At 38.8% G+C, this 27159-nt stretch overlaps 1 protein-coding gene across 4 annotated transcripts in view; it reads left to right on the forward strand.

The window, feature by feature from the left end:
• The window catches only part of ACSS3 (acyl-CoA synthetase short chain family member 3), a 234622-nt gene that overhangs the window by 19848 nt on the left and 187615 nt on the right, over positions 1–27159 (forward strand). For all 4 annotated transcript variants that reach the window (XM_055395766.2, XM_055395764.2, XM_055395767.2 and 1 more), the window contains exon 2: positions 8547–8691. In XM_055395766.2, coding sequence (XP_055251741.1) covers positions 8547–8691 — 145 coding nt within the window. The remainder of the gene's footprint in view (positions 1–8546; positions 8692–27159) is intronic.

Raw genomic sequence — 27159 nt, forward strand, 5'->3', positions numbered from 1 at the left:
ACACTCCAGTCTAACTCACGTGATAAAAACACTGAAGTCAAATACACCATTGGCTAGAATCAGCTATTAGGACAGACAGGGAAGACTCCGGGTAAGCTGAAGTGAAGAGACAGAAGAAAAACACAACTCAAGGCAGATTGTTTTCGAAGAGCTGAGTCTAAGATTTTATGCTAGATATTAGCTAGCAGGGGTTGATGAGGAAGAGGCAAAGAAAAGTAGTAAATTATCTTCAGGAAATCTAGAAGGAATTTTAAGATGTTTCTTCTTTCCAGAGCCCCTTCTAAAGGGGGAATTTCCAGAGTCCCCCTTAGTCCCGCCTCTGTGAGCTCAGACACTGATAATAGCTCACTTCTGACTTCTTTTCAAGGAATCTAACATTACCGCTACAGAATTACACTAGCTGAGATTCCTCCCATTTTGTTTGTCCTAGAATTCATTCCTTTGGCTCTTAAATTATAAAATAGGACAGTTTTTAAAACTAGTTTGAATTTGTGAAAGTGTGTGGATCTTAAGACTTGTATCAGGATAGATTAAGTCATCCTGCAGGAATAAACAGCCCTCAAATCTCTGTGTTTTAAAATAGCCCAGGTGTATCTCACTCATATTACAGGTTTATTTTGGGTTACCCAGGAGATTCGCTCCATGTCATCCATCCTAACTCAGGGATATAGGCTGATAGTGCAGTTGCCATTTGGAGTATCCTTGTGGCAGGGAGAAGGAGAAGTTGTCAGCGTGCATTTGCTCTTGAAGACTCCGTATACTACCTCTGTTGTCATTTCATGGGCCACAGCAATCTACACAGCCATACTTCATTTCAAGTGGGTATGAAAGTGCAGTCCTTCAAGTGCTTGGAATGAGGACAGCCAAAATCATAGTGGACAGCAGGAATAATGACCACAAATTTATGACAGATCTCCTGATTTGAAGTTTCCATCTAGCTATTTATTATTGCCTCTTCAGCTGCTTGAGGTTAATTCTGGTGAAAAAAAATAAAAAGAACAAAGTTTTTATGGCCCAAATTTTGGTTTCTTAAAACTGAGTTTAGATGTTATCATATATATAAGAAATGCTTCTTTTTTACCAGAAGAATATTCAAAAAAGATGTTTTTATTATAAAATTTTTCACTGATGGTAGCTATGCTGATTACAGACTTGATGATTCAGTCAGATCAGGAGAAAAGCCATCTAGACAAAGCATTTAAAGTTATTTAAATATATTTAAATCATCTATTCAATATATAAATACATGCTCATGAAAATTAAATAATATAGGAATGCTGCTACTGCTAAGTCACTTCAGTCGTGCCCAACTCTGTGTGACCCCATAGACGGAAGCCCACCAGGCTCCCCCGTCCCTGGGATTCTCCAGGCAAGAACACTGGAGTGGGTTGCCATTTCCTTCTCCAATGTGTGAAAGTGGAAAGTGAAAAGTGAAAGTGAAGTCGCTCAGTCGTGTCCGACCCTTAGCGACCCCACGGACTGCAGCCTACCAGGCTCCTCCATCCATGGGATTTTCTAGGCAATAGTACTGGAGTGGCTTGCCATTGCCTTCTCCGTAACATAGGAATATTTATCATATAAAAATATAGACTATTCCTATCGCTTCTCGGCCTTTTGGCTAAGATCAAGTGTAAAAATATAGACTATTCCTTCTCCATTCTGTCCCTCAACTTTCTCTTATGCAGTGTTTGCCACTGTTGATATTTTCCTGTCCATTTTTCTAGACTCCTTGTGCTTTTATGCAACACAGAGACGAACATGTAAGCAACTTGCTGTGGCTATGTTAAAAGTACATTTTGTGAGTGTGTGTGTGTGTGTATGCATATTCCTAAATTGCTGAACTCCTTTATTTGCTCACCTACTTTATGTGAGAATGCCAGTTTCTCTTTACTCTCACCAACAGTGTGTATACTATATTTTTTATACCAGTTGACTCAGACGGTAAAGCATCTGCCCACAATGCAGGAGACCCGGGTTCGATCCCTGGGTCCGATCCCTGGGTCAGGAAGATCCCCTGGAGAAGGAAATGGCAATCCACTCCAGTACTCTTGCCCTGAAAATTCCATGGATGGAGGAGCCTGGTGGGCTACAGTCCATGGGGTTGCAAAGCGTCCAGACGCGACTGAGAGACTTGCTTTCATTTCAGTGTAGAAAAATGACATCTCATTATTGTTGTAATGTTCATTTTTCTGATATTTGTAAGACTGAGTACCATTTTTATGCTTATTGGCTATTATCCTGTTTTTCCTCTGTGGATAGTGTGCTGAAATTCTTTGCCTATTGGATTTTTTTTTTTTCTTATTGACTCGTAGGAGCACTTTGCATATTACTGAAGTTGCAAATGTACCTTTCCCCTTGTTAGTTAGGGCTTCTCAGATAACTCAGATGGTAAAGAATCTGCCTGCAATGCAAGAGACCCAGTTTTGATCCCTGGGTTGGGAAGATCCCCTGGAGAAAGGAATGGTTACCCACTCCAGTATTCTTGCCTGGAGAATTCCATGGAGAGAGAAGCCTGGCAGGAGAGAAGAAGAAGGAGAGAGAAGCCCATGGGGTCACAAAGAGCTGCACACAGCTGAGCGACTAACACACACTTACTTGTTAGTTATGTTAAGAGTATGCCCATCCCACCCTCCCCACACCTTGACTTTATCTTGTCTTCTATTTTATGCACACACAAACACATAATATACACACACACCTGCGTATACACCCAAACGTGCTCATCTGAGTGTGAGGTTCAGCAGGTAGCTGAGTGGAGAACATTTCAAAATCCAAGTGAGGATCCATGTTCACTCATCAGTGGATGCAGGTTTTGATTGCTACAGTCCTTCTTTCTGTAATTTTTCAGGGAGAAGAGGGAATTTCCAGGTGGCAATGGTATACAGAGTTTCTGGGCCTCTTGGAAGTTATATAGAGCATTGTTCCTATTTTACAGGTCTTAAATCTTCAGGACAGTTATGCATGCAGAGATTATACTTGTTTCAGAAAGACTCTAGGAAGGTAAATTTTGCATGATGCATATGTGTGTGTATTATTAATTTTCCACCTAAATACCAATGACCCATTCTTTATTCCTACCTGCCTCTAATCTGGGAGTTATTTGAGAGCTTTATTAAAAGAGAGGTTTTCTGTTAAGTGTTTGTATTTCCTGCTTAGTATTTATAGGTTCCTTATGAATGTATCCTGTGGTAGGGCTGTATACATGTTTCTGCTCCTTCTTTTTCTTTCTTTTATTTTAGCTTATAAAATGTCACAAATTCCGTGGCTCTGCCATGTTTCTCGTGATTTCCGGATTTAGCAGTCATTGATCCTGTCTGTTTTATAAATTAAATTTTTTTCCACTTTTCTGATCTAGTGGTAGCACCATTTCTAGTGGTTCCATATTGCTTTCAATTTTATTTCAGTTTTATATTTTTTCCGTTATTCAGATAGATATGGCAATTTCAGATTGCTTCCAATTTTCTGCAGAAGGAATTCAGGGCAGGGGTTGGGTAAGAAAAAGAATATGAAGTTTTTTCCTTTTTGCAGCAGAATTAAATCTGACTGAGTTTATATATACACACACTCTATTTCTGTGTGATACATGAAATACTAATACATCTGGGAAGACTGGAGCATCGCAAATGAATGAAAACAGGATTGGTCAAAAAAACAATGCTTGGCAAGTTGACTGCTGATGAATAAACAAATTTAACTGTACTGCCACAGCTATATGTATGTGTATATATATATATATATATACACACGTACACACACACATACAAACATATATATATATCATAATGTGTCAAGTCACTTCAGTCATGTCTGATTCTTTTCAATCCCATGAACTGGAGCCTGCCAGTCTCCTGTGTCCATGGGATTCTCCAGGCAAGAATACTGGAGTGGGTTGCCTTGCCCTCCTCCAGGGATCGAACCTAAGTCTCTTATGTCTCCTGCGTTGGTAGGCAGGTTCTTTACCACTAGCACCACCTGGGAGGCCTATATATCATAATATAAACATTAATATATAATATATACCAGATTTTACACACAGATTATATATGTATATAAATATGTTAATGATACCTTTAAGACATCAGTATAAAAAATTAAATCAGAAGAGAGTAATATGAATTATCTTAGAGGGGAAATTGTGATGGAAAATTGTGGATTTATTTGATGACATACAAATTTAAAATATCTTTCTGTCAGAAAATACCATAAATTAAAATTTGTGAATAAATTGAGAAAATAATTTATAAGTGTTAGACTTAAATTCAATATCCTATATAAAGAACCTTTAAAAATTGGCAAGACATCACATAAAGCAAAACTAAAACTATTTTTTACTTCTAAAATTGAAGAAGATGGAGAACAATCTTTGTTTAGAGGAGTGTGATAAAATGAACTTTCAGGTAATGCTGATGGTAATATAAATTGATTCAACATGTCCAGAAAGCAATTTGGTCATTTGGTGTGTGAAAGTATGTGTGTGTGTGTGATTGTAGGAATTTTGTTGGCACACATAATAAAAAGCAATATGACCAATATTTCTCTAAAAGAAACATCATCCTGGGATCATTTAAAATAATGACAGTATTGTGAAAAGCAGTTTGCCACAATGCAGGGTAACTTTGTGCTTAAATAGTACTGCAGAAGCTATTGATGAATAGCAATTGAATGGAATAGAATGCCTTGATTAAACATGTTTTGAGAATTTTTCAGTTCATTGGAAAAAACTTATAATGTGTTCTTAAATAGAGGCAAAATATTTACATGTAGAAAAAATAAAAGAAAATACTCCAAAGTATATTATCTGGGTTTTTTGCAGTGAGTATTAGTGATTTTAATAATCTGGACCGGCAAACCATTTAAAATCTTCTCATAAATTTTTAGAAGGTGTAGTGAAGAAATAGCGCACAGAAGTCATCCAGTTGATCTTTACTGAAATGATTTGATTTGAAATGAAATAAAATCTTGTAACAGTAGAATACTCAGATCTTTGAGCTGTGAGGCCTTTTGCAGGTCACTTGGTCCCATTATCCGCAGTAATCCAGCCCTTAAGCTTAGCCAGTTTATAGCAGTATATTCATTACCTGTAACCACCTCTGGAGCCACGCCAACATGTCACTCCATTCAACAGTTCTTGCTTATCATTGCTTGCAGGCTTTTCCTTCTGTTTGAATTTCTTTCTTGTCTGTCTCAAAGGGTACCTTAAAATTCTTTAAATCTCTCTCAGGGCATCCTTAAAAAAGAAAATGCTAGTGTGCAAATAATTTAAATTTTAAGCCACCCAAAATTTGCAAATAATTGGGAAAAAAAATAAAAATTCTTTGAGTTAGGTGAATTTTGGGTGCCTTCTATATCTTGGCTATTGTAAATAATGGTGAAGTGAACATAAGGGTGTATATATCTTTTTGAATTAATGCTTTTATTTTCTTCTGGTAAACACCCAGAAATGGAACTGCTAGATTTTGTGGTAGTTCTGTTTTTAATTTTTTGAGGCGCCTCCATACTGTTTTTCATAGTGGCTGAACCAATTTCCATTCCGACTAATAGTGCACAAGGGTCCCTAGGGTTGTTTTTTGATTAGATGACTTTATACACATTTAATATTGGTCAAGAGTAGGCTATTAATAAATATTACTCAGAGATTTTCATGACAAGGTGGACAAAATGTACTTTTTCCTATTCATTCTGTTAAATATAGCTAAAAACATAGGACATTACATATAAAATACACATAAGAAGACTCTGAAAGGAAGAGAGAAGAAACCAGATGAACTCAGATTTGGGACCGGAGAAATGACATGACACTTGAATTCCCCAAGTTTTCTTTTCTGCTTATATGTCCTAGACTGAGCTCAGGAGAAGGTGGCAATTCAGAAATGCCAATGGGTGTGCAAAAAAAGTTCCAGCAAATTTTCTCTTTGGATCTCTGCCCCTATCCCCTAAATAAAAAGGGGTAGGGAAGGGCAGCCTGCCAAGACAGGACGTCTTTGGACAGTAACCACCCTAATCCAGTCAAACAGTATGGCAAGCTGTGATCCCCATCCCATCCTCATCAGTGAGAAGATGGTGAGGAATCTAAACTTCTACTTTGCCAGGCTGTATCAAGGGTGTCCTAAATATTGCCAACCCCCCTAGCGATATCAGAGAAGGTTTTTATCAGGAATTGGAACTTTCATTACAGCTGAGTCTCACTGAGGTGCCATTCCCCCTGTCATCCAGGATGATGTAATGGAAGCCTAGTGGGAGCCTGCACTTTGACCCTAGCTCAGTGGTAAGGAGCTGGAACTTAAGCCTGAGTAAACATGTTTTACTTTTTTCTTGATGTGTTAGTTAATTATGGCCTTAATTATGCTTCATATCACCACAAAAATCTGAGTCAGAAGATGCGTATTCATCAGTTAATCTGTAGGTTGTCATGGGATTGGCATGACTGGAAATGTTGCTCTTAGACATCTAAGACATCTGGCTGGCTGAGTTGGGCTCCTTGCTTCTTTTGGGGCTCTGCTTCCACTTGCAAATATTCATTCCGGGCTCCAGGCTGAAGGGGAGGCAGGAGGAATGCCTGGAGGCTCTTCTCCGGGAGAGGGTGGAGGTGCAGGAGAGCGAGCCCAATTATGTCTGTTGTGTCAAGTGCTTTCAAGTAAGTGCTTGCCTCATGTCTGCTGACTTGCCAAAGCAAGTCACATGGAGGGCCCCAAAGTCAGGGGAAGTATTCTCCACTGATGAAAATGGAGGCAAGAAGAAGAGAGAAAATATTTTTAATAGAAGAGGCGAGGAGAAGAGAGTGTTTTTGAACAAATGTGGAATCTATTGCACTTAGCAATTCAGAATCATTGTGTTAATTACTCACTGTGCTGTACTATAAGGTCATCATTTTCACCATCACTGATGTGTGCAGCATCATTTGATGATGATTAAATGATCCCTCCTCCTACTGTCTTCTGTATCTGTTATTTCTTATTTCTTCCCTGGTGGCTTAGAGGGTAAAGCGTCTGCCTGCACTGTGGGAGACCCAGGTTCAATCCCTGGGTCAGGAAGATCCCCTGGAGAAGGAAATGGCAACCCACTCCAGTACTCTTGCCTGGAAAATCCCATGGATGGAAGAGCCTGGTTGGCTACAGTCCATGGGGTCACAAAGAGTCAGACACAACTGAGCGATGACATGAATCCACTCTATCTATAGGTGTATTCAGTTCAGTTCAGTTCAGTCGCTCAGTCGTGTCCGACTCTCCGCGACCCCATGAATCACAGCACGCCAGGCCTCCCTGTCCATCACCAACTCCCGGACTTCACTCAAACTCATGTCCATCGAGTCGGTGATGCCATCCAGCCATCTCATTCTCTGTTGTCCCCATCTTCTCCCGCCCCCAATCCCTCCCAGCATCAGAGTCTTTTCCAGTGAGTCAACTCGTCGCATGAGGTGATTACCTGCTTTCATTCACACAGGGCTATTTGAATGAGTCCCTGATGGTGACACTAAGTTTTATAGGGGACTTTTTCTTGTCACTTCAATATAATCCTATTATTTTGCATTTTTATAATATTTGCTAGTCTGATGTTGGAACAAATGAAGCTTTACTGTACTTGTATTTTTTAATCTAACAGTCTCTTCCTAAAAAAGTGGAAAATTCAGTTCTCAGGGAAATGAGTTATATTTTCTTAAAAATTATCTCCATCTATCTACATTATATCTGTATTTTCAAAGGGATGCACTCAGCAATTAAGAGATAAGGTAGTGAATTGAGAAGTTTAAAAAATTTATTAAGCATATGTGCATGTTGACTGCTTATTCAAATTATGAAGCATCTCAAAATTCTGAAAAGATCTTACCTATACTTTGTGAAATTGGGGGTATTACATTTAATTAAAGCAAATATATGTCTTTCAAGGAATATAAATGTTTCACAGAATTGATTTATTTCCAGTCAGTCTCTTTTTGTAGCAGACACCCAGACTTCAGTCGTGCACCTACTATTTGCCCTCTCAGCTTAGTGCGTCTGTGCTGCAGGTGGATACAGTTCATTTCATCCATGTAAAGCAGATTATTTTGGGGCTGTATACTCTAGTTTCATCCTAAGCAATAAAATCCACAAAACTGTCACCTTGAAGTGAAGTGAGTGAAATGAAAGTCACTCAGTCGTGTCCGACTCTTTGTGACCCCCTGGACTGTATCGTACATGGGATTCTTTAGGTCAGGATACTGGAGTGGGTAGCCGTTCCTTCTCCAGGGGATCTTCCCAACCCAGGGACTGAACCCAGGTCTCCCACATTGCAGGCGGGTTCTTAACTGTCTAAGCCACAAGAGAAGGCCCCCTTGAAGTGCGAGGTATATTTTCTTCTAGTGTGCATGAAAATAAATACATATTTATTAAAATCAAAATGTCACTTCTGTACCATCTTAAATAGTTTACAGCCATCATTACTTGGTATAACATGCACGGGAAAACACTGTTTTAAAGGCAGCTCACCAAACTAGAACTACGGAAACCTAGTCAAGCAACGTATATGTTTTGAAAAGAGTCATTCACTTTTACTTTCCAATTATTTTTCAGGTTTGTGGAAGGGATGCTTAACATTTGTTACAATGCCATCGACCGTCATATTGAAAGTGGTAAAGGAGATAAGATTGCTATCATTTATGACAGTCCTGTTACAAACACTAAAGCCACTATTACCTATAAAGAAGTCCTGGAACAGGTAATATTATTAACTTTCTATACATGTTCTTTGGAAATCATACAGAAATTAATTTAAATAGCATACATTCTCATTGCATAGCCTTAATTCTCTTAATTCATTGCATGTTATTGTACTTTTAGTGCACACTGTAAATAGATGTGTTTACTCATTTAAATTGTTTTTATTCTTTATATTTTACAGTACTAAAAGATACTCATTTTATTATTTTTAAACGTTTTTTATTGCATTATAGTTGCTTTACAGTGTTGTGTTAGCTTCTACTGCATAGCAAAATGAATCAGCATATATTCATATGTATATTCATACATATATCCCCTCCCTTTTGGATTTCCCTCCCATTTAGCTCCCCAGGGTGTGTTAAATAGAGTTCCTTGTGCCGCACTGTATGTTCCCATCAGTTGTCTATTTTATATATCGTATCAATCATGTAGCATTGCCCTGGTGGCTCAGTGGTAAAGAATCCACCTGCCAATGCCGTAGACGTGGGTTCGATCCCTAGATGAGGAGAAGGAAATGGCAACCCACTCCAGTATTCTTGCCTTGGAAATCCCATGGACAGAGGAGCCTGGGCGGCTGCAGTCCATGGAGTTACAAAAGAGTTGGTTGGACACGACTTACCGACTAAACGACAGCAAGTATCAGTAGGCTGTATGGATCAGTCCCAAACCCCCGGTCCTTCCCACCCCACCCTTTCCCCCTTGATACCCATGTTTGTTCTCTACCTGTGTGTCTCTGTTTCTGCTTTGCACGTGAGATCGTCTACACCATTTTTCTAGATTTCACATATATGCATTAACATACAATATATTTTTTTTTCTCTTTCTGACTCCCCTCACTGTGTATGACACTGTCTAGATCCATGGAATCGGACAGAAATCCCAGAGATAAACCCACGCACATGTGATCACTTAATCTATGACAAAGGGGGCGAGAATATACAGTGGAAAAAAGACAGCCTCTTCAATAAGTGGTGCTGGGAAAATTGGAAAACTCTATTGTAAAAGAATGAAAATAGAACACTCCCTAACATCATACACAAAAATAACCTGGAAATGGGACCTTATTTTAAAGGAAGAGGTTAACAAATCTCTAACAGTGTGCTTTTATTCTCTCTGGCCTTCATTTTCCGTCCATCACCTGGCCACTCTTTCCACCCAACCCTTGTGCTGTTACAGCGGTCCCCTTGCCTTCTGACTCACCTGCTACCAGGCTGTGCTCCTGTCACATTGTCACCTAAGATGACAGTAAGATTTTCTTCCTAAGAAACGACTTATTACTCTACCCCCACTTAAAAACCTCTTCTGTAAAAACTACTGTTATTTAGAGATCAAAATCTGGATTCCTGTGATGTATAAGACACTTTGGAGTCTGATCACAGCATCCCTCCAAGCTTCATTTCCCAATGCTCTTGGCCATGAACATAACTCTTTTTCACCCTAGACATCCTTACACTCCCTCAGGCACTCCTGGCCCTTTAAAGATCTTTGCACGTGCTTATTCTTTTCCTTTGTTTGCTCTTCCTTTGCCCCGCCGCCCCCAGTCTGGGTAGTTTTCAGGTGAATCATGATATTGGCAGATAAGTTATGAGATTCTTTTCTTCCAATATTAGGGTAGAAATGAGATGTCATAAGTAATTATAAAAGTATTTGGGTATTGTGGACTGTAGGAGACTTATTCTTGCTCTGGGGGAGGGCATTTATTTATTTGTGATTTGAAGGGAGGTAGATTGGAGGGCAAGGTTTCTCAGCCTTGATACTGTTGACATTTTAGGCCAGGTAATTCTTCTGTGGGGAGCTGTCATATACACGGTAGGGTTTTTAGCAGCATTTCTGCTCTCATTCATTAGTTGCACCCCTTTCCCAGTTGTGATGACCAAAAATGTCTGAAGGTATTGCTGAAATTTCCCATGTAAATACCTTTACTTTTATATGGAGGCTTTTTGAATCACATTCTTTTATTTTGCTTTTTTTAAAAAAACTCATGTAGAATTTCCATGCAAGTTTTAGAGTATTTGGTCAACTCCCCCGGCTCTCTGAAATAATATCCTTTTGCACCAGCATTGTTTCTGTTTAGCCTTCTAAGGGATTTCAAAAAAGTCAACTGAGAGAAAACTGCTGCAGGCAATAACAGGAGGAAACAGGGAGGGTTTGCAGCCTGGCTAGAGCAGCAAAGTTTACCCTCAGCTGACTGGCACATAAGAGGAATTTATGAAAAGTGAAGACCCCAAGGGAGAAGGGGTAGCAGTGAGGAGTTAAGGAGAAGCCACAAATTGCCTAAGAAGTAGAGCTGCTGACTTGACTTCTAGACTGCCAGAGTAAGCACACTAGTTGGCTAACTAGCTTACACGCCCCCAGTCCCAGGCAGCTGGGAGGAACTGCCTTGCCTTTTCATTTCATAGTAGGAATAGGGCTTTGCCTCTTTCTGGGACTCATACTAGGGAAATTCCAGTCTAATAAGAGAGTTCAAATACTGGGCAGCTGACTACAGAAGAAAAGAAAAGAATGCTGCGAATACAGTGTTGGATACTTTTCATGAGTCTGTGCGTGGAACTGTGTATTTTCAGAATGAAGTATCCAGAGATAGAGCTCACACTGGTCTGAGGATGAAAGGCAGTCTGTTATCAAATGATTTTGTTTTTCATCTGAGGCTGTGTTTTATTTTAAAAGATAATGTAAATCTCCTGATAACCTGTTACATTCTGTGTTTTACTTTAGGTTTGCATTTTCAGCTTTTAGATAAGGTGTATAGCCTGTGTTCAAAACCTTAATCCTATGATTTGGGTGTATGGTCATAGTCGCATTAATAATTAAGACAGGTTGATATTAAGATGGGCTTCTTAGGTGGCTCAGTGGTAAAGAATCCATCTGTAATGCATGAGACATGGGTTCAATCCCTGGATCAGGAAGATCCCCTGGGGAAGGTAATGTCAACCCACTCCAGTCTTCTTGCCTGGAGAATCCCATGCACAGAGGAGCCTGGTGTGCTCCGAAAAGAGTCAGACACGACTTAGTGACTAAACAGTAACAACAATAATATTAAGATCCAGGTTAATCTTAATTGCTATCCTGATTAGGAAACTTACTTATGTATTTAACATATATGATCTATATCAGTATGTTGAATTTGATACATGACCAAACATCAGAGTTGGAAACATAAACTAGGAAGTGTTAAATCAGTTGTTCCTACTCTCATTTTCTGTTGTTTTGTTTTTAATTAGTAAGTGTATCTGATAAGTATACACACACATTTTGCTTAGAGGCCATTCTGCTAACTCATCTTGGTTTTCTCATGTGGAGTCTGGACTCTTAGACCCTTTTGAGGTTTGTACTGGTTCATTGGTTTCAGTTTGGCCTGACATCAAAGTACTTAAAAGGCCTGTTTCTCTCACCTGCTGACAGCTTCTGATTCCCCAGGGTTTTCTTCTTTAAAGTACTAAAGAAAGGACTGTTAGGAAAGAGGGGAGCATTGTGCTGTATTTTGATTACCTGCTCCTGGTTCCCTGTGGCTTTCACTTTATTAAGTAGAGAAGACAGGGAAAGAAAGATTTAATGGGTAAGGCCATTGAGAACAAACAAAAAGAAGAGCCTTTGTACTTTATTTGTTTTCATTTCTGCTGGGAGTTTCTGTCTAGGTAAAACTAAAGTTTGTACTTCTTAATTAGTGAACCAGAACATTTTAGGGTAAAGTGTTTCAGTGACGTGAAGGATCTGAAGATTTTATAGCATGATTCAGAAGTAGAGCTTTTCTCAAACTGTCATCTCTTGTGGGGAGCTGATAATGAAACGCTTATTTAAGGTATTTGTAGAGAGATGGTTTGGTTCAAGATCCCGTCTGCATTCAACGCATACTTGGTTTGCATGCCACACCTTCCTTGGAAGAAGGAATACAGGTAAATGAACTTATTCTCTGTATTTAAAGAGCTAAAAAAATCACAGAAACATAACATCGGTTATGTAGAGTAGTGTAGTATTTTGCGGTAAGGCACCTAGCTCAGCCGGGGAAAATAGGGCGTAGGAAAACTTTTGCAAGAGTCAGTGTCTTATATGAGTCCTGAGACTTCCTCCCAGCACCCCCTTGCATTACACTGCACACCCCAGCAAGCACCGCCGCCCCCGCCACCTCCTGCCGTCAGCTCCCCAGGCTTGCTGTGCCCACCTTCGAGCCTTTATACTGCCTGCTTTCTGCTTGAGATGGTCTTTCTTCCAGATAGCTTATGATTCATGGTACCTGAAAATTACTCTCTCAGTGAGATCTTTCTTGGCCATGTTAAATACAAACGTTCCCATGCACCCCACTTCATAAGTCCTTTTTCTGCTTTCCTTTATTCCTTTTAAAATTTACCTATTTATTACTGAGTACCATTCTTGATATTTTATTTATCTTTCTTTAGTATTTTTCCTCTTCTAGGATGTCAGTTCCTCCATTTTTGTTTTGCTCACAGAATAGTGCCTGGCACATAGTAAACATTTGTTGACTGGCAAAGCAATGAATAAATGAACGGGCTTCCCAGGTGGGCACTAGTGATAAAGAACCTTCCTGCAGCGCAGCAGACATAAAAGACGCGGGTTCCATCCCAGAGTCAGGAAGACCTCCTGGAGGAGGGCATGGCAACTCACTCTAGTACTCTTACCTAGAGATTCCCATGGACAGAGGAGCCTGATGGGCTCGTCTATAGGATCAGAAAAAAAAAGTCACTTCAGGGCATGACTGAAGTGACTTAGCATGAATGTGCAAAAAAATTAATGAATTAGCTACCATTTGGAATTTCTAAGTGACTGTAGCTTCCTTTATTGTGGGGATTTTTTATCTTTGAATTGTATCAGTAGTTTAACTTGATCTTCTTTCCAAGTAAATTCTAACTTCTTACTATCTGTGAAAGAAATTTTAGTTTATTACATTTGGCTTGGAAGTTCAAGATGAATGTTTCTTTCTTGAATTTTCCACACGAGCGACTCTAGTGTCCACTCCAGGAGGTATGTGTTTATTGTGTCCTTCTCTTCAGTTCAGTCACTCAGTCATGTCCAACTCTTTGTGACCCCATGGACTGTAGACGCCAGGACTCCCTGTCCATCACCAACTTCCAGAGCTTACTCAAACTCTTGTCCATTGAGTCAGTGACGCCATCCAGCCATCTTATCCTCTGTCAGCCCCTTCTCCTCCTGCCCTCAATCTTTCCCAGCATCTGGGTCTTTGCAGATGAGTCAGTTCTTTGCATGAGGTGGCCAAAGTATTGGAGTTTCAGCTTCAGCATCAGTCCTTCCAATGAACACCCAGGACTAATGTCCTTTAGGATGGACTGGTTGGATCTCCTTGAGTCCAAGGGACTCTCAAGAGTCTTCTCCAACACCATAGTTCAAAAGCATTAATTCTTCGGCACTCAGCTTTCTTTATAGTCCAACTCTCACATCTACACATGACCACTGGAAAAACCATAGCCTTGACTAGACGGACCTTTGTTGGCAAAGTAATGTCTCTGCTTTTTAATATGCTATCTAGGTTGGTCATAACTTTCCTTCCAAGGAGTAAGCGTCTTTTAATTTCATGGCTGCAATCAGCATCTGCAGTGATTTTGGAGCCCAAAAAAATAAAGTCTGACACTGTTTCCAATGTTTCCCCATCTCTCTGCCATGAAGTGATGGGACCAGATGCCATGATCTTAGTTTTCTGAATGTTGAGCTTTAAGCCAACTTTTTCACTCTCCTCTTTCACTTTCAAGAGGCTCTTTAGTTCTTCTTCACTTTCTGCCATAAGGGTGGTGTCATCTCCATGTCTGAGGTGATTGATATTTCTCTCGGCAATCCTGATTCCAGCTTGTGCTTCCTCCAGCCCAGTGTTTCTCCTTCTCTTAGCTTTTTTCAGATTACTAGTTATATCAAAGCTCAGTGAAATAAAAGTGTGTGTATTTATCTTGCATGTGTGTGTGTATATTATCTATACTTATTATTTTTAGAAATTCCTACTTTATCTTCTCTGCATCTAATTACATTTTAAATTTACTTCTACATGTGTCAAGTTTGGGTTTTTTTTATTCAGACAGTTGTAAATTTTTATGTGTGTATTCAGTAAACAAAAATATGACCCCCTAAAGGGCATTTGAGAAATTTTCATAAAAATATGCATGCAGGGAAAATGAAGCCCAGTGTGTACTACATTTTCCTGATTTGATTCAAACTGAAAGTGTCTATTATCTATTCTAAAGGTAGCTTTTGAAATATAATTACGGCAGGAGCTGTAGTTATAAAGGCTGAATAATTTAGAGGAGAAAATTACTCTGAAATCAAGGGCTATATCCCATGAGAAGTCCTCCTTCCAACCTCTGGCCTCTTTAGGAAACTCTCTTCAAAATGTGAATTTCATCTTCTCAGAAACATGTCAGGGTAAGATCATCTCATATTTCTTTGTTTGCCACATCATCAGTATTTCAATAAGCAAACCCCTAAATCACAAAAACCGGAACACACAGAAGTTCAGCCCTGCCAGAGTTTGCCTTATTGAGGTGAAGATATACAGCAGTGTGTATACTTAGTTTTCTTTTCTTAAACTTCCTAAATAAGCAATAAATACTTCAGTTGCATTATAGTTTGCACCACTAAAAATTGCATCTCTGTAAGATAGGTTATGTTTTCCATGGTTGGTGAATTGTGAACGAGGCTACTATGAGATTGAATTTACAGTGGTTCATGTATTTTTCTAGCATGCAGGTTTTTAAACTTCTATTGAAATGTGACATACATTTAGAATAGTGTACAGGTCATAAGTATAAACTTGTTAGATTTTTACAAACAGAACATACACATGTCACCAGATCAGGAAACAGAGTATTCCCAGCTCCCAGAAGCACTTATGCTTCCTTTTAGTCATTTCTCTCTCAACACTCACATGATTGTTATCCAGACATCTAAACACCATCTATGATGAGGTTGTCTTGCTTTCTTGAACTTTGTGGAAATGGAATAATCAATATACTTTTTTTTCTTCAACTTTTTGTTTATGAGACTCTTTCATTTCATTGCAAGAGGCTTAGTTGGGTCACTTGAGTAATGACTAGTTTGGGGCTGTTACAAATAATGCTGATATGAATATATCTTTGTGCAAAATTTGGTGACAATATGTGTGCATTAATTTTGGGGACATGCTTAGGAGTGAGATGGCAGATGACGGGGCAGGCATATGCTTGGCTTGCATAGATAAGGTCAAACAATTTTCAGAGTGGTTGTACCGACTTAACATTCTGAGTGGTGGTGGTGGGAGAATGGTAGTTGCCAAAACTTGATGTTGACCACGCCAAGTCTTTTTAGTTTGGGCCTTTCAAGTAGCTGTGCCGTGATATTGCCTTCTGGCAACAAATAAATTTTAAATATTTATGACTTGTTTGGCTGAATCGGGTCTTAGTTGTGGTCTGCGTGAACTTCATTGCATCACGTGGGATCTTTTGTTATGCTGCCCAGACTCAGGAGTTGCAGCACGTGGGCTCAGCAGTTGTGGTTCATGGGCCTAGTTGCTTCATGGCATGTGGGATCTTAGTTCCCTGACAGGGGTTTGAACCGGCGTTCCCTGCATTGCAAAGCAGATTCTTAATACCAGACTCCTGGAGAAGTCTGGATTTAATTTCGTCATCCCCAGTGGCTAATGCAGTTAACCCCTTGTTCTGTGCTTTGGGGCCATTTGTTGTTCTGCTTTTCTGAAGAGCCCAGTCAGGTCTTCTGTGCATTTACTTTTCTTTTGGATCCTTACCACATCAGGAAGTTTTGGTGAGAGATTTTCTCACAGTTGAAGAGAATAGCTTTATCAATATCTGAAAACCTTAAGAATAAAAGATGATCCTTTAGCAAAAATGATGATGAAATAGTTTTATAAATCTAAAGATGAGGACATTGTCCCCTGGTTTAAAAATAATTAATGTGAAAGTCTATTCTTTACTCATCTTGACTAACCTTTTTTTTTTTTTAAGAAAGTTGGGAAGCAAATTCCTTACAGTAGAAGCAGGAAGCATGAGCCCCAGTGTCAAGGCTGTAAATGATCTACTGAAGATGATGCTGTGTTAGTACTTTCATGGATGTTAAAAGGCTCTACTTACATTGATTTTTAAGTGGTCTGGCTTCATCTAATTTTCCCAGAAGACTTGTTATTTTTGTGAGCTAATTTGTGCAGTGCAAAGTTGTATAATGTGGTTTAGCAGAGACACATATTTCATTGGAAATTGAAGATGTTTATATATGAACTACTGATTTAAGTTTTTATCTGAATTGTAACTGGAACTTTATTTGAGTAACTTTTCAACTTAATGAAATTTAAGTTAGATTCTGAGAGTACTCCACAGAAAGAAAATAGGTATTAGATCAATCTAATAGATAATATAGAAGGGAATAAATTAAATGAGAAAACAACATTTTGGTGTTTCCTGGCTTCTTTTTTCCCCATGGTTAGAGCCATGCATTCAAAACTAGAAATGTCTAAAGATAATATTTACATCAACCCAGAATAGCAACAATATGGGCAACCCTTTTGAATTGTCTCAGCCAGGTTTTTAAAGAAATTATATTTCTCTAATTTTCTGAAATCAATTTTCTGTCTGCAGTATAAACTCGCTTCTTTCCCATTCCCCCTATGCCAGAAATCCTCACCGTGCTTCGAAGTCCAGACAACTTTCAGTTCAGTTCAGTTCAGTTCAGTCGCTCAGTCATGTCCGATTCTCCGCGACCCCATGAATCACAGCACGCCAGACCTCCCTGTCTATCACCAACTCCCGGAGTTCACTCAAACTCATGTCCACAGAGTTGGTGATGCCATCCAGCCATCTCATTCTCTGTCATCCCCTTCTCCTCCCGCCCCCAACCTTTCCCAGCATCAGAGTCTTTTCCAGTGAGTCAACTCATCGCATGAGATGGCCAAAGTATTTCAGTGTCATCTTTAGCATCAGTCCTTCCAATGAACACCCAGGATTGATCTCCCTTAGAATGGACTGGTTGGATCTCCTTGCAGTCCAAGGGACTCTCAAGAGTCTTCTCCAACACCACAGTTCAAAAGCATCAATTCTTCGACGATCAGCTTTCTTCACAGTCCAACTCTCACATCCATACTTGTACCTTCCTCTAAGCACTGGTTTCTTTTTGCTTTTTATATTACTTGGCAGTGTACCTACACTATTGGTGTACCTATTTATTTATTAATGTACCTCCTGATCATAATGAAAGCTTCCTGAGGATAAGGGTTTATGAATTTATCTATACAATGCTTTATCATTTATACTATATATATTCCAATATATATATCATTGGAAGGACTGATGATGAAGCTGAAACTCCAATACTTTGGCCACCTGATGCAAAGAACTGACTCACTGGAAAAGACCCTGATGCTGGGAAAGATTGAAGGACGGAGGAGAAGGGGATGACAGATAATGAGATGCTTGGATGGCATCACCGACTCAATGGACATGAGTCTGAGCAAGCTCCGGAATTTGGTGTTGGACAGAGAAGCTTGGAGTGCTTGACATGACATGACTGAGCGACTGAACTGAATTGATTCAATGTTTAATATAGGCCTCATAGCATAAGCTCATATTATATAATGAATTCATAAATAGAATATTCAGTGAAAGTGAAGTGAAGTGAAGTCACTCAGTCGTGTCCGACTCTTTGTGACCCTGTGGACTCTGTAACTTTCATTAAAAAGTAAAGAAAAATTTAACTATTGTCTAAGAGAAATAATCATTTCCAAAAATATCACTTGTGTCTTCCACATTATAATTTTTTTATATTGGGAAATTAAAAATTTTTAATAGGGCGAAAATCTTCTTTATTTTAATGTGTTGCTTGACTGAAAGTTTCTATCTGCATCTAAAAGCTCTGCTTAAAACATTTACCTAACTTGGTCATTTTGGAAATGTAGAAGTCTGGTCTCTAGTAGTTTTTATTCCTGCACTTGCTTAATGAATTTATTTTTATCATTCATTGGTAGGTTCTCGTTAGATGATTTGTCTTGTCTATAAGGTGGTTAAACTCTGACCTTTTGGAAAGTTAACTCAGTAAGATCAGTGGATGATCTGCTTTCCATTTATTTTCTTGTACTGGAATGATAACGGAGCCAAGTTTATTTGTTCAAAACATACTTTTAGAATACCTAATATGTATTTGGCACTTCTGTGGACACCATGCATTACCGTAGTGAATGATACAGTCTTTGCCTACAGAAAATTGCATTCTAATTGGGGAGATAGGTTATGAATAAAAAGATAATACAAGTGAAAAGATAACAGGACGTAAGGGAAGAAAAGCATAAGGCTAGAGTGACCTGGCCTCTCTTTTATATAGATTTGTCTGAGAAAACTGCTTATCACTGAGGAGATAACCCAGTGACATAGACTCAGATAAAGGCTGGAAGAAACCATGTCAACATTTGGAGGAAATGATATCAGGCAAAAGGCTTCCCAGGTGGCAGTAGGGGTAAAGAAGTGCCTGCCAGTGCAGGAGACGCAGGAGACGTGGATTTGATCTTGAGTCAGGAAGATCCCCTGGAGGAGGGCATGGCAACCCACTCCAGTATTCTTGCCTGGAGAATGTCGTGGACAGAGGAGCCTGGTGGGCTGCGGTCCATAGGGTTGCAAAGAATCGAACATCACTAGAGTGACTTAGCACCTGTGCAACAAATACCAGATTTTAATATATAAATAATTGGAACCTGTTAATGTTATCATCGACATTTTGTTTGAACAGTAAATAATTCTGCAGGGAGACAAATAATAGCTGAAAACAAAGTCCCATAGGTGGCACACGAGAGACGGAGAAGGAAGACGTCATCCGTGAATGTATATTCAATCATATATTGAATGCTTATTGTACGAGGCAGTGGGCTCAGAAAAATGAATGTTTCCTGCTCTCAAGGAACTCTTAGTTTGCCTGGTGAGAAGAACACAAAAGCCACTGTGTGTAATGGGACAAAAACCTTTGTAGCACAGAGGAAGAAGGGACTAATCTGGCTCCAGCAGTTGAGAGAAGGCTTTGCTGTGAAAGCATTAGTTGTATCATAAAAGAAGGAAAGGTGTGCCACCGTCCTGGCTGTTGTAAATAGTGCTGCAGTGAACACTGGGGTGCATGTGTCTTTTTGAATTTTGATTTTCTCAGGGTGTATGCCCAGTATGGGGCTTGCTGGGTCATATGGTGGTTTTATTTTTAGATTTTTAAGGAGCCTCCATACTGATCTCCATAGTGGCTGTATCAATCTACATTCCCAGCAACAGAGCAAGAGCGTTCTCTTTTCCCCACATCTTCTCCAACATAGAAAAATATTGTGTATTAATGCATATATATGAAATCTAGAAAAATGGTTCTGATGAACCTGTTTGCAGGGCAGGAATGGAGATACAGATGTAGAGAAATCTGTGCCCCATACACAGATGGCCTCCCTCCAGGTGTCCCTGGTCTGCAGCAGATGTGTCCAAGAGTTGACCTGACATGGTTAATAATGATGGTGTGCACTGTGAAGGCAAAAATGATTGTGTTTGCTGACCCAAGTGAGGCCAACAAGATGAATGAAATGGGATCCCAAATAGAAAGAGGGTTGAAGAATAAGAGAGAGACAGTTATTGAAGTCAAGATGGCACGGAGTAGAAAGAGAAGCCGTGTGCTCCTGCAGGCGGAAGCGCGAGGAGCTGGTGACAGTTATCTTTCTGTTGACCAGCACCGGCACGTGTGTGTTGTCAGCAACTTTAGGACAGCTGAGCGTGCTATCAGCTTTCAGCTTCTGACCTTTAATAATAAATGTGTGAAACTACGAAATTATTTGACTTGATAGAATTTTCAAAGCAAGTTGAGGATAAAGCTGCTGCTGCTGCTGCTAAGTCACTTCAGTCGTGTCCGACTCTGTGTGACCCCATAGACGGCAGCCCACCAGGCTCCCCTGTCCCTGGGATTCTCCAGGCAAGAACACTGGAGTGGGTTGCCATGTCCTTCTCCAATCCATGAAAGGGAAAAGTGAAAGTGAAGTCGCTCAGTTGTGTGCGACTCTTAGCGACCCCATGGACTGCAGCCTACCAGGCTCCTCCATCCATGGGATTTTCCAGGCAAGAGTACTGGAGTGGGGTGCCATTTAATATAATTGAAGACATTGATCGGCTTAAGTGATGCAAATAAAGATATGAGGATAGAATCATATTTCAAGTGTATGAAATGAAATATTTTGTTAGACTTTGAAATCAACAAAGATCTACACATGGGAAATGATGCTATTAACTTTAATTCATTTGACAGCTTTATACTCATATTTTTGACATTTGTACTAGTTAAGTAAAATGTTAATAAATCAATGCATGTTACATTCAGTAGAGTTATTGTGAAGACTGGAGATCGTGGGGGAATTGATCATTTTTTCATGCTATACTTGATTGAAGATAATTTCATTTTCATTATAAAGCTAAATTATGTTAACTTTATCATATATAGTTTTTATGGGAAATTTTATCTATTTATGGGTATTTATGATATATTCTGGGCATTTGTGATGATCTACATTGCTTTGTTTATTAGCTACTGTGCATGCATGCATGCATGCTCAGTTGCATCTGACTCTTTGTGACCCCCCTGAATTGTAGCCCACCTAGCTCCTTTGTCCATAGAATTTTCCAGGTAAGAATACTGGAGTGGGTTGCCATTTCCTTCTTCAGGGGATCTTCCTGATTTGGGGATTAAACCCATGCCCCTGTGTCTCCTGCATTGGCAGGCAGATTCTTTTAACACTGAGCCACCGGGAAGCCCTTATTAGCTACTAGTGTGTGCATTATATTTGTGAATTTTTCATTTTTTAAAGATATGCGTGCCTCTTTTTGGAGAGTGATATTAATGCTATTGGGAACAGACCCAACTATTGCAATGATCTTGTGTCCTTGTACAACTCCTGGGATATTGAACAACTTCTCTGTGAGCTATTTGTATATATTCATTGACTTCTAGATTGTATTGACCAATGAAATCATAAAGGTTAACAGGAACACAGGCAAATTCTGGGAAGTATGATTGGTGTACCCGGAGTAGTTGTCATGTTTATGTACTGTCTATAAAAATGCTGAGGGTGTTTGTTTAATTAAAGCTTTGATTAAATAATCAGTGTAGAATCGATCTAAGTGATGCAAGATTCCTGTTGACATCTCTTGCCATCTCTTGCTGCTTTTATGTTTGTCTTTATGAGAAAAAAAATCAATGAAGCAATTTTTCTCTTAAAAATGGAGACATACAAATACTTCATAAAGGAAAAGCATTCTTACATACTTTTTGTATTGACACAAATTATTTTTTTAATGTGCAATTAAAACTAGGTTTTAATATCTTTTCTTTATAGCTCAATACATACATAAAGCCGTCTATGATTTATAAGCCAGGGTAAAAACAAATCTACAAAGTCAACCAAGCTCAGATTGACAAAATTAGTTTCATATAGTGAGTAATGTTGAGGTAGAACTGAATGTCTGAATGCAAGGCGCTTATGGTTTGAGTGTGGGGCCCTGGGTCCTTTGAGTTTTGGCAACCTGTTCTCTGTGGTGCCTCAATTCTTCTGTCACGTGTGTGTGTGTGTGTGTGTGTGTTAGTTGCTTAGTCGAGTCCGACTCTTTGCAGCCTCACAGACTGCAGCCCACCAGGCCCCCCTGTCCTTGGGACTCTCCAGGCAAGAATGCTGGAGTGGGCTGCCGTTTCCTTTTCCAAAAGGAACTATAGAAAGAAAGTGAAGTCACAGAGTAGTGCTTAAACTTTCATAAAGCCTTTTCTTTTACAATTTTATTATACAGAAATCATTACATCACCTGGCTTTTACTTAATATGCGTGATTATAAAAAAATTACAAATAAATACAGTGAAATCACATGAGTGCTCATAAATCCAGAATATGCTTTACATTATTAATTTTAAAAAAATTGTCATCAAAATCAAAACACCAAGTTTAAAAATTCTCGTGGAGAATTCATGGATGACCGTGAGAATGTCTCCATAGACCCCAGGTTGAGAAACACAACAGTAAACAGTTTGTTAGACTGAGAAAAAGGAATCTATGGAAATCAGTGGAATCAATGGAAAAAAATATTTTCCACTGGTCTTTTAACAGGTGTTTGTAGCAGCCACACTGTAATTTCTTTTTAAATATTAACTTGGTTTTGCATTTTGCTTGTTTACTACTCTATACACAAATATGTAAGGTAGTGATTTTTTATCATGGTCTTTATGTTCATTGAAGAATATAGCCGTATCCAGATGATTTACATGAATTTGTATTTAATTGAATGTTCTTTATTAATAGAGCATAGTAGATTCTGTACCTTTTAAACATATAGTACATTTGGAAAAATGTGTACAATAACTACATTATACTGTAGTTTTTTTAGAATATCTTTGTAAAGATATGAGAGTGCAAAATTATGAAAAGGGACTTCTCTAATAGCTGAATTCTGTTTCATTGTAGTCCAGGTGGGTTATATTGTAAAAAATGTAATAAGACTTGCTTTAGAACCTGGAATATTTCCCTTAGAAATGCTCTAGAAAGCATACAGAAAGTAATCAACTTTGACTTGAGCTATGCATTAAAAATTCATTCGAGAAGTCTTTATTTGGAATCTGTATAATATTTCTCCATGTGTCTCTGAATGGTGCATTTCTGAGTGGCGCTTGGGTTCCAGGCTGGCTACCAAACTGTTTAACACATAATTTAGCTGGAATACAGCGCATTAGCAGTGACAAATAATACAGTCAATATGCTTGCAGTACTTGTAATTCAGGGATTAAGGGAGGAAAATAAAACGAATGAGAATTTATTGGAAATATTGGTGCTAGAGAAAAACACGTGCAGTTAGAGAAGAGTGTCGAGATAGAGACTGACGAGTTAGTTCTGAGAAGTGTTTCTGGGCGTTTTAAAGAGTTACAGAGGTAGATGTTATTGTGAAGACAAGTGGAGGTGGTCTGTGAGAAGGAGATTTGCCTAAGGTGGGTTAAACTGAGAGGGTAAACAGTGCAGGGAAAGGGGACATGGCGTAATGTCCCAGGGACAAAAGGAGGACGTTGTGAGGATCAGCTGGAAATGGAACCAGGAAGGGACCCTGGAGTTTGGCCTTTTGGTGGATGGAAGGTGGGGAAAGGGTCACGATCACATGTAAATTGGGGTTTACAACTTTCATAGTGTCTGTTTTAAACCTCTCGTAGATAATGCAACAAAACCACATTTTCAGAGAGTCTGCTTATTTAGACACAGTATCATTTTTTTTTTCTTGTTGTTGGACGAAGAGTATGACTTTGTTTAAAAAGCTGGCTGACCGAGAAGATGGCAGACAAATGTCTCAAAGTTTTAATATCATAGTTTTAAATGGTTCTGTGTGTAGTCACCACCTAAGGGTTCTTCTGTTTTTATCTCTCAGCTACTCTGCTTAGACTCTTTAACAACGCAGCCCTCTTGCTAATATCCTCACCTGTCTTACCTGTTGTTCGATCTCACCTCCATGATGGAACTGCAGACCTTGATCAACCTCGTTCTTTGCATCTCCATTTCTGTACCTTAATGTGCTGAATGCATGCTGTAAGTCACCTCAGATGTGTCTGACTCTGTGCAACCCCATGGACTGTAGCCCGCCAGGCTCCTCTGTCCATGGGATTCTCCAGGCAAGAATACTGGAGTGGGTAGCCATTCCCTTCAACAGAGACTCTTCCTGACCCAGAGATTGAACCCACATCTCTTATGTCTCCTGCATTGGCAGGCAGGTTCTTTACCACTGGCGCCACCTGGGAAGCCCACCTCGCTTGAAAACTGTTGAACAAAAATATCCTAACTGCAAATACGGGTTTACTACAGATTCATCATCCTCTGTATGCACTGGGATTTCAGTGCTATATCTTTTTTCCTTTAGCATTTCTTTGATAAGTTTTGTCTTCTGCCCTCCAAAGCCTATTTTAAACCTTTGACTGTCCCATTTCCATGCTTCAAGCTTAACAGGGAACTTGGATTCAAGCCTAGCAACCAATTTTGTGGATGAAATTATTTGCCAACCAATTCTTCGAACCCAAACGTGGACCTGTTCTCTTTCCTACCTTTACTTCTTGCATCCTTCAACCATCGCTCCCTATATGGTCTACACAAAGTATTTCTCAAATCATATCATTTATTTTTTATCACCACTGTCACAGCCCTAGATCTTGCAAAAATAATTGCATTGTAAGGATAAGGGAAGTGCCTACTTCTACAGAGATCTTAATCTGAATATAAATCTAAGTTAACAAAGCTTAGCAAGGTTCTAAAAGATGCATGGTACTGAATCTCTATATCTTTCCAAGTCACCTCACAACATTCTTCACCCTGAATTCTTGCTCTGTCTATTCTGAACTGCTTTACTTTCTCAGACAAATACCTAATCAAAATAGCAAATTTCCTGAGGATTAGGAATTTTGGCAAAAGCTATCAAGTGAGTAAAAGCAGGAGGAAGTCATTATTACTCAACCATTAATGCACTGAGTGAAAAGATGTTAAAATGATAAAAAGTGGAAGCAATCCTTAATTATTCTTTTCTATATATAGTTTCTTTCCTTTCAGTTATACATACAGTAGTCATGTCATGAGTAAATGGTGGGCGTCAATTACATTTTCTGTTCTTTTGGACCTTGGACTTCTCCTTGATGGAGGATTATTTTCTCCATGGCCTGAGAACATTGTTGACATGTCAGGTCAACAATGGCCTGACTGAAATAGAAGTACTATTTTTAAATGAACAAGATGTTCTTTTTAAGATGTGATAAATCTTGATGATCTACTTATAAATTACAGCTTATCAATATTAAAGAAATGGGGAACATATTCCTTATCAAGGAATTCCTTATCAAGTCTCTGAGCACACACGCCTAGAAAAGTATAGGATTGAACTAATTTTCTGTGAAATACAGTCTGAAAATCACATTAGTCTTGAAAGCACAGAGATTATTGAAATTGTGGTTATTTTGAGCCTGAACTAAATAGATTAAACAATTCTCCATTTCATTCTGCTTGCTAATACACAGCCTTAAAATGACCAAATATTGATTGAAACCCACTTGTGAAGAAAGTGGGAATGAGAAAAATGATTATTTTCAGGAATGATATTTATTCCTTCATTTGGGGAAAACTATTTGAGAAGAAATGTATTAGTATATATTTTTTAGTTCATTATCAGATAACTGTTTTGAACATGAAATACTACTTTATATTCTTTTCTAAAACTCAATAGAATTCCATTTAAAAATATGAATATATATTGTTTTAGATAGTAATAATGCATTTTACTCTTGAATATAAATGGTATAGTTTTATCTTTTGAGGAAAGGTTTATTTCTCTTCTTTTAATAACATCACATCACCTCTACTTTCTATTGAAAGGCATAGCTCACAATTGAATGGACTTAATATAGCATCATATTTAAAAGAGAATTATCTCAATGTCATATCCAATAAGTAGTCACTGTCTTAAAAAGTTACATTTGTAGAAACTTCTTATGTTAGATGAAAATATTTTCATTCCTGAAAGGTTCCTTTCAAATAGTTTTAGTATTATTTCACATCTTAAGCAGTTTTGATATAATTTATTCTTTTCACATATACTTATTTACCTGGATGCATGGTTGGTGCATGACCAAAAGAAGAAACAATTCATTAGAGATAATTTTTTACCTTCTTGGTGGCTCTTTATGTATGTACAAGTAAAGAAAAAGCAAAAACATGTCTGTACGATGTGTGTGTACAAAATATGTGGTTAACTTATGTGTTTAAAAGTAAAATATAGGTACTTTAGGTACTTAACTCTTTCTATGGGAAATTATGTATAGTCTGAAGAGCAGATCATTCATATCCAACTTTAGTAAACCGTTTCCTCAGATATTATAATTAATTTTTTTTGGTAAAGAGCTACTTTTTTAATACTAATTTTATTTATTTGTTTTGGTTGCTTGTGGCCTTTGCTGCTGCATGGGCTTCTCTCTAGTTGGGACTTTTCCCGCGTTGTGGTCCACAGGCTTCCCTTGCAGAGCACAGGCTCGAGGGCACACGGGCTTCAGTAGTTGCGGCCCCTGAGCTCTAGGGCGCAGAATCAGTAGTCGTGGCGCGTGGACTTTGTTGCTCTGCAGCATGTTGGATCTTCCCAGATCAGGGATCAAACCCACGTCTCCTGTATTGGCAGGCAGATTCTTTACCACTGAACCACCAGGGAAGCCCCTATAATTGATTTTTAAGCTACTTATATTTTCTGATATTGATTCAAGCAGGGTTTGCAGAGTAACATCATTGCTGTTTAGAAATATGCTTTCTCTTGTCTTCTCGTTCATATAATTTTCTTTGACATGGCCCTAAGGTTGCCTCTGATTGTTATCTTTTTACTATAATTTGGACAACAATGCTCTCTTTGTCTTACAATGATTTTCCTTAGATGGATACACTGGCAGTTTGTGAAGCAAGCGCTGATTTACTCTATGA

Source organism: Moschus berezovskii, chromosome 6 (genome assembly GCF_049115385.1).
Source record: "Moschus berezovskii isolate FMDL1 chromosome 6, NW_MosBer_1.0, whole genome shotgun sequence".
Taxonomy (NCBI): domain Eukaryota; kingdom Metazoa; phylum Chordata; class Mammalia; order Artiodactyla; family Moschidae; genus Moschus; species Moschus berezovskii.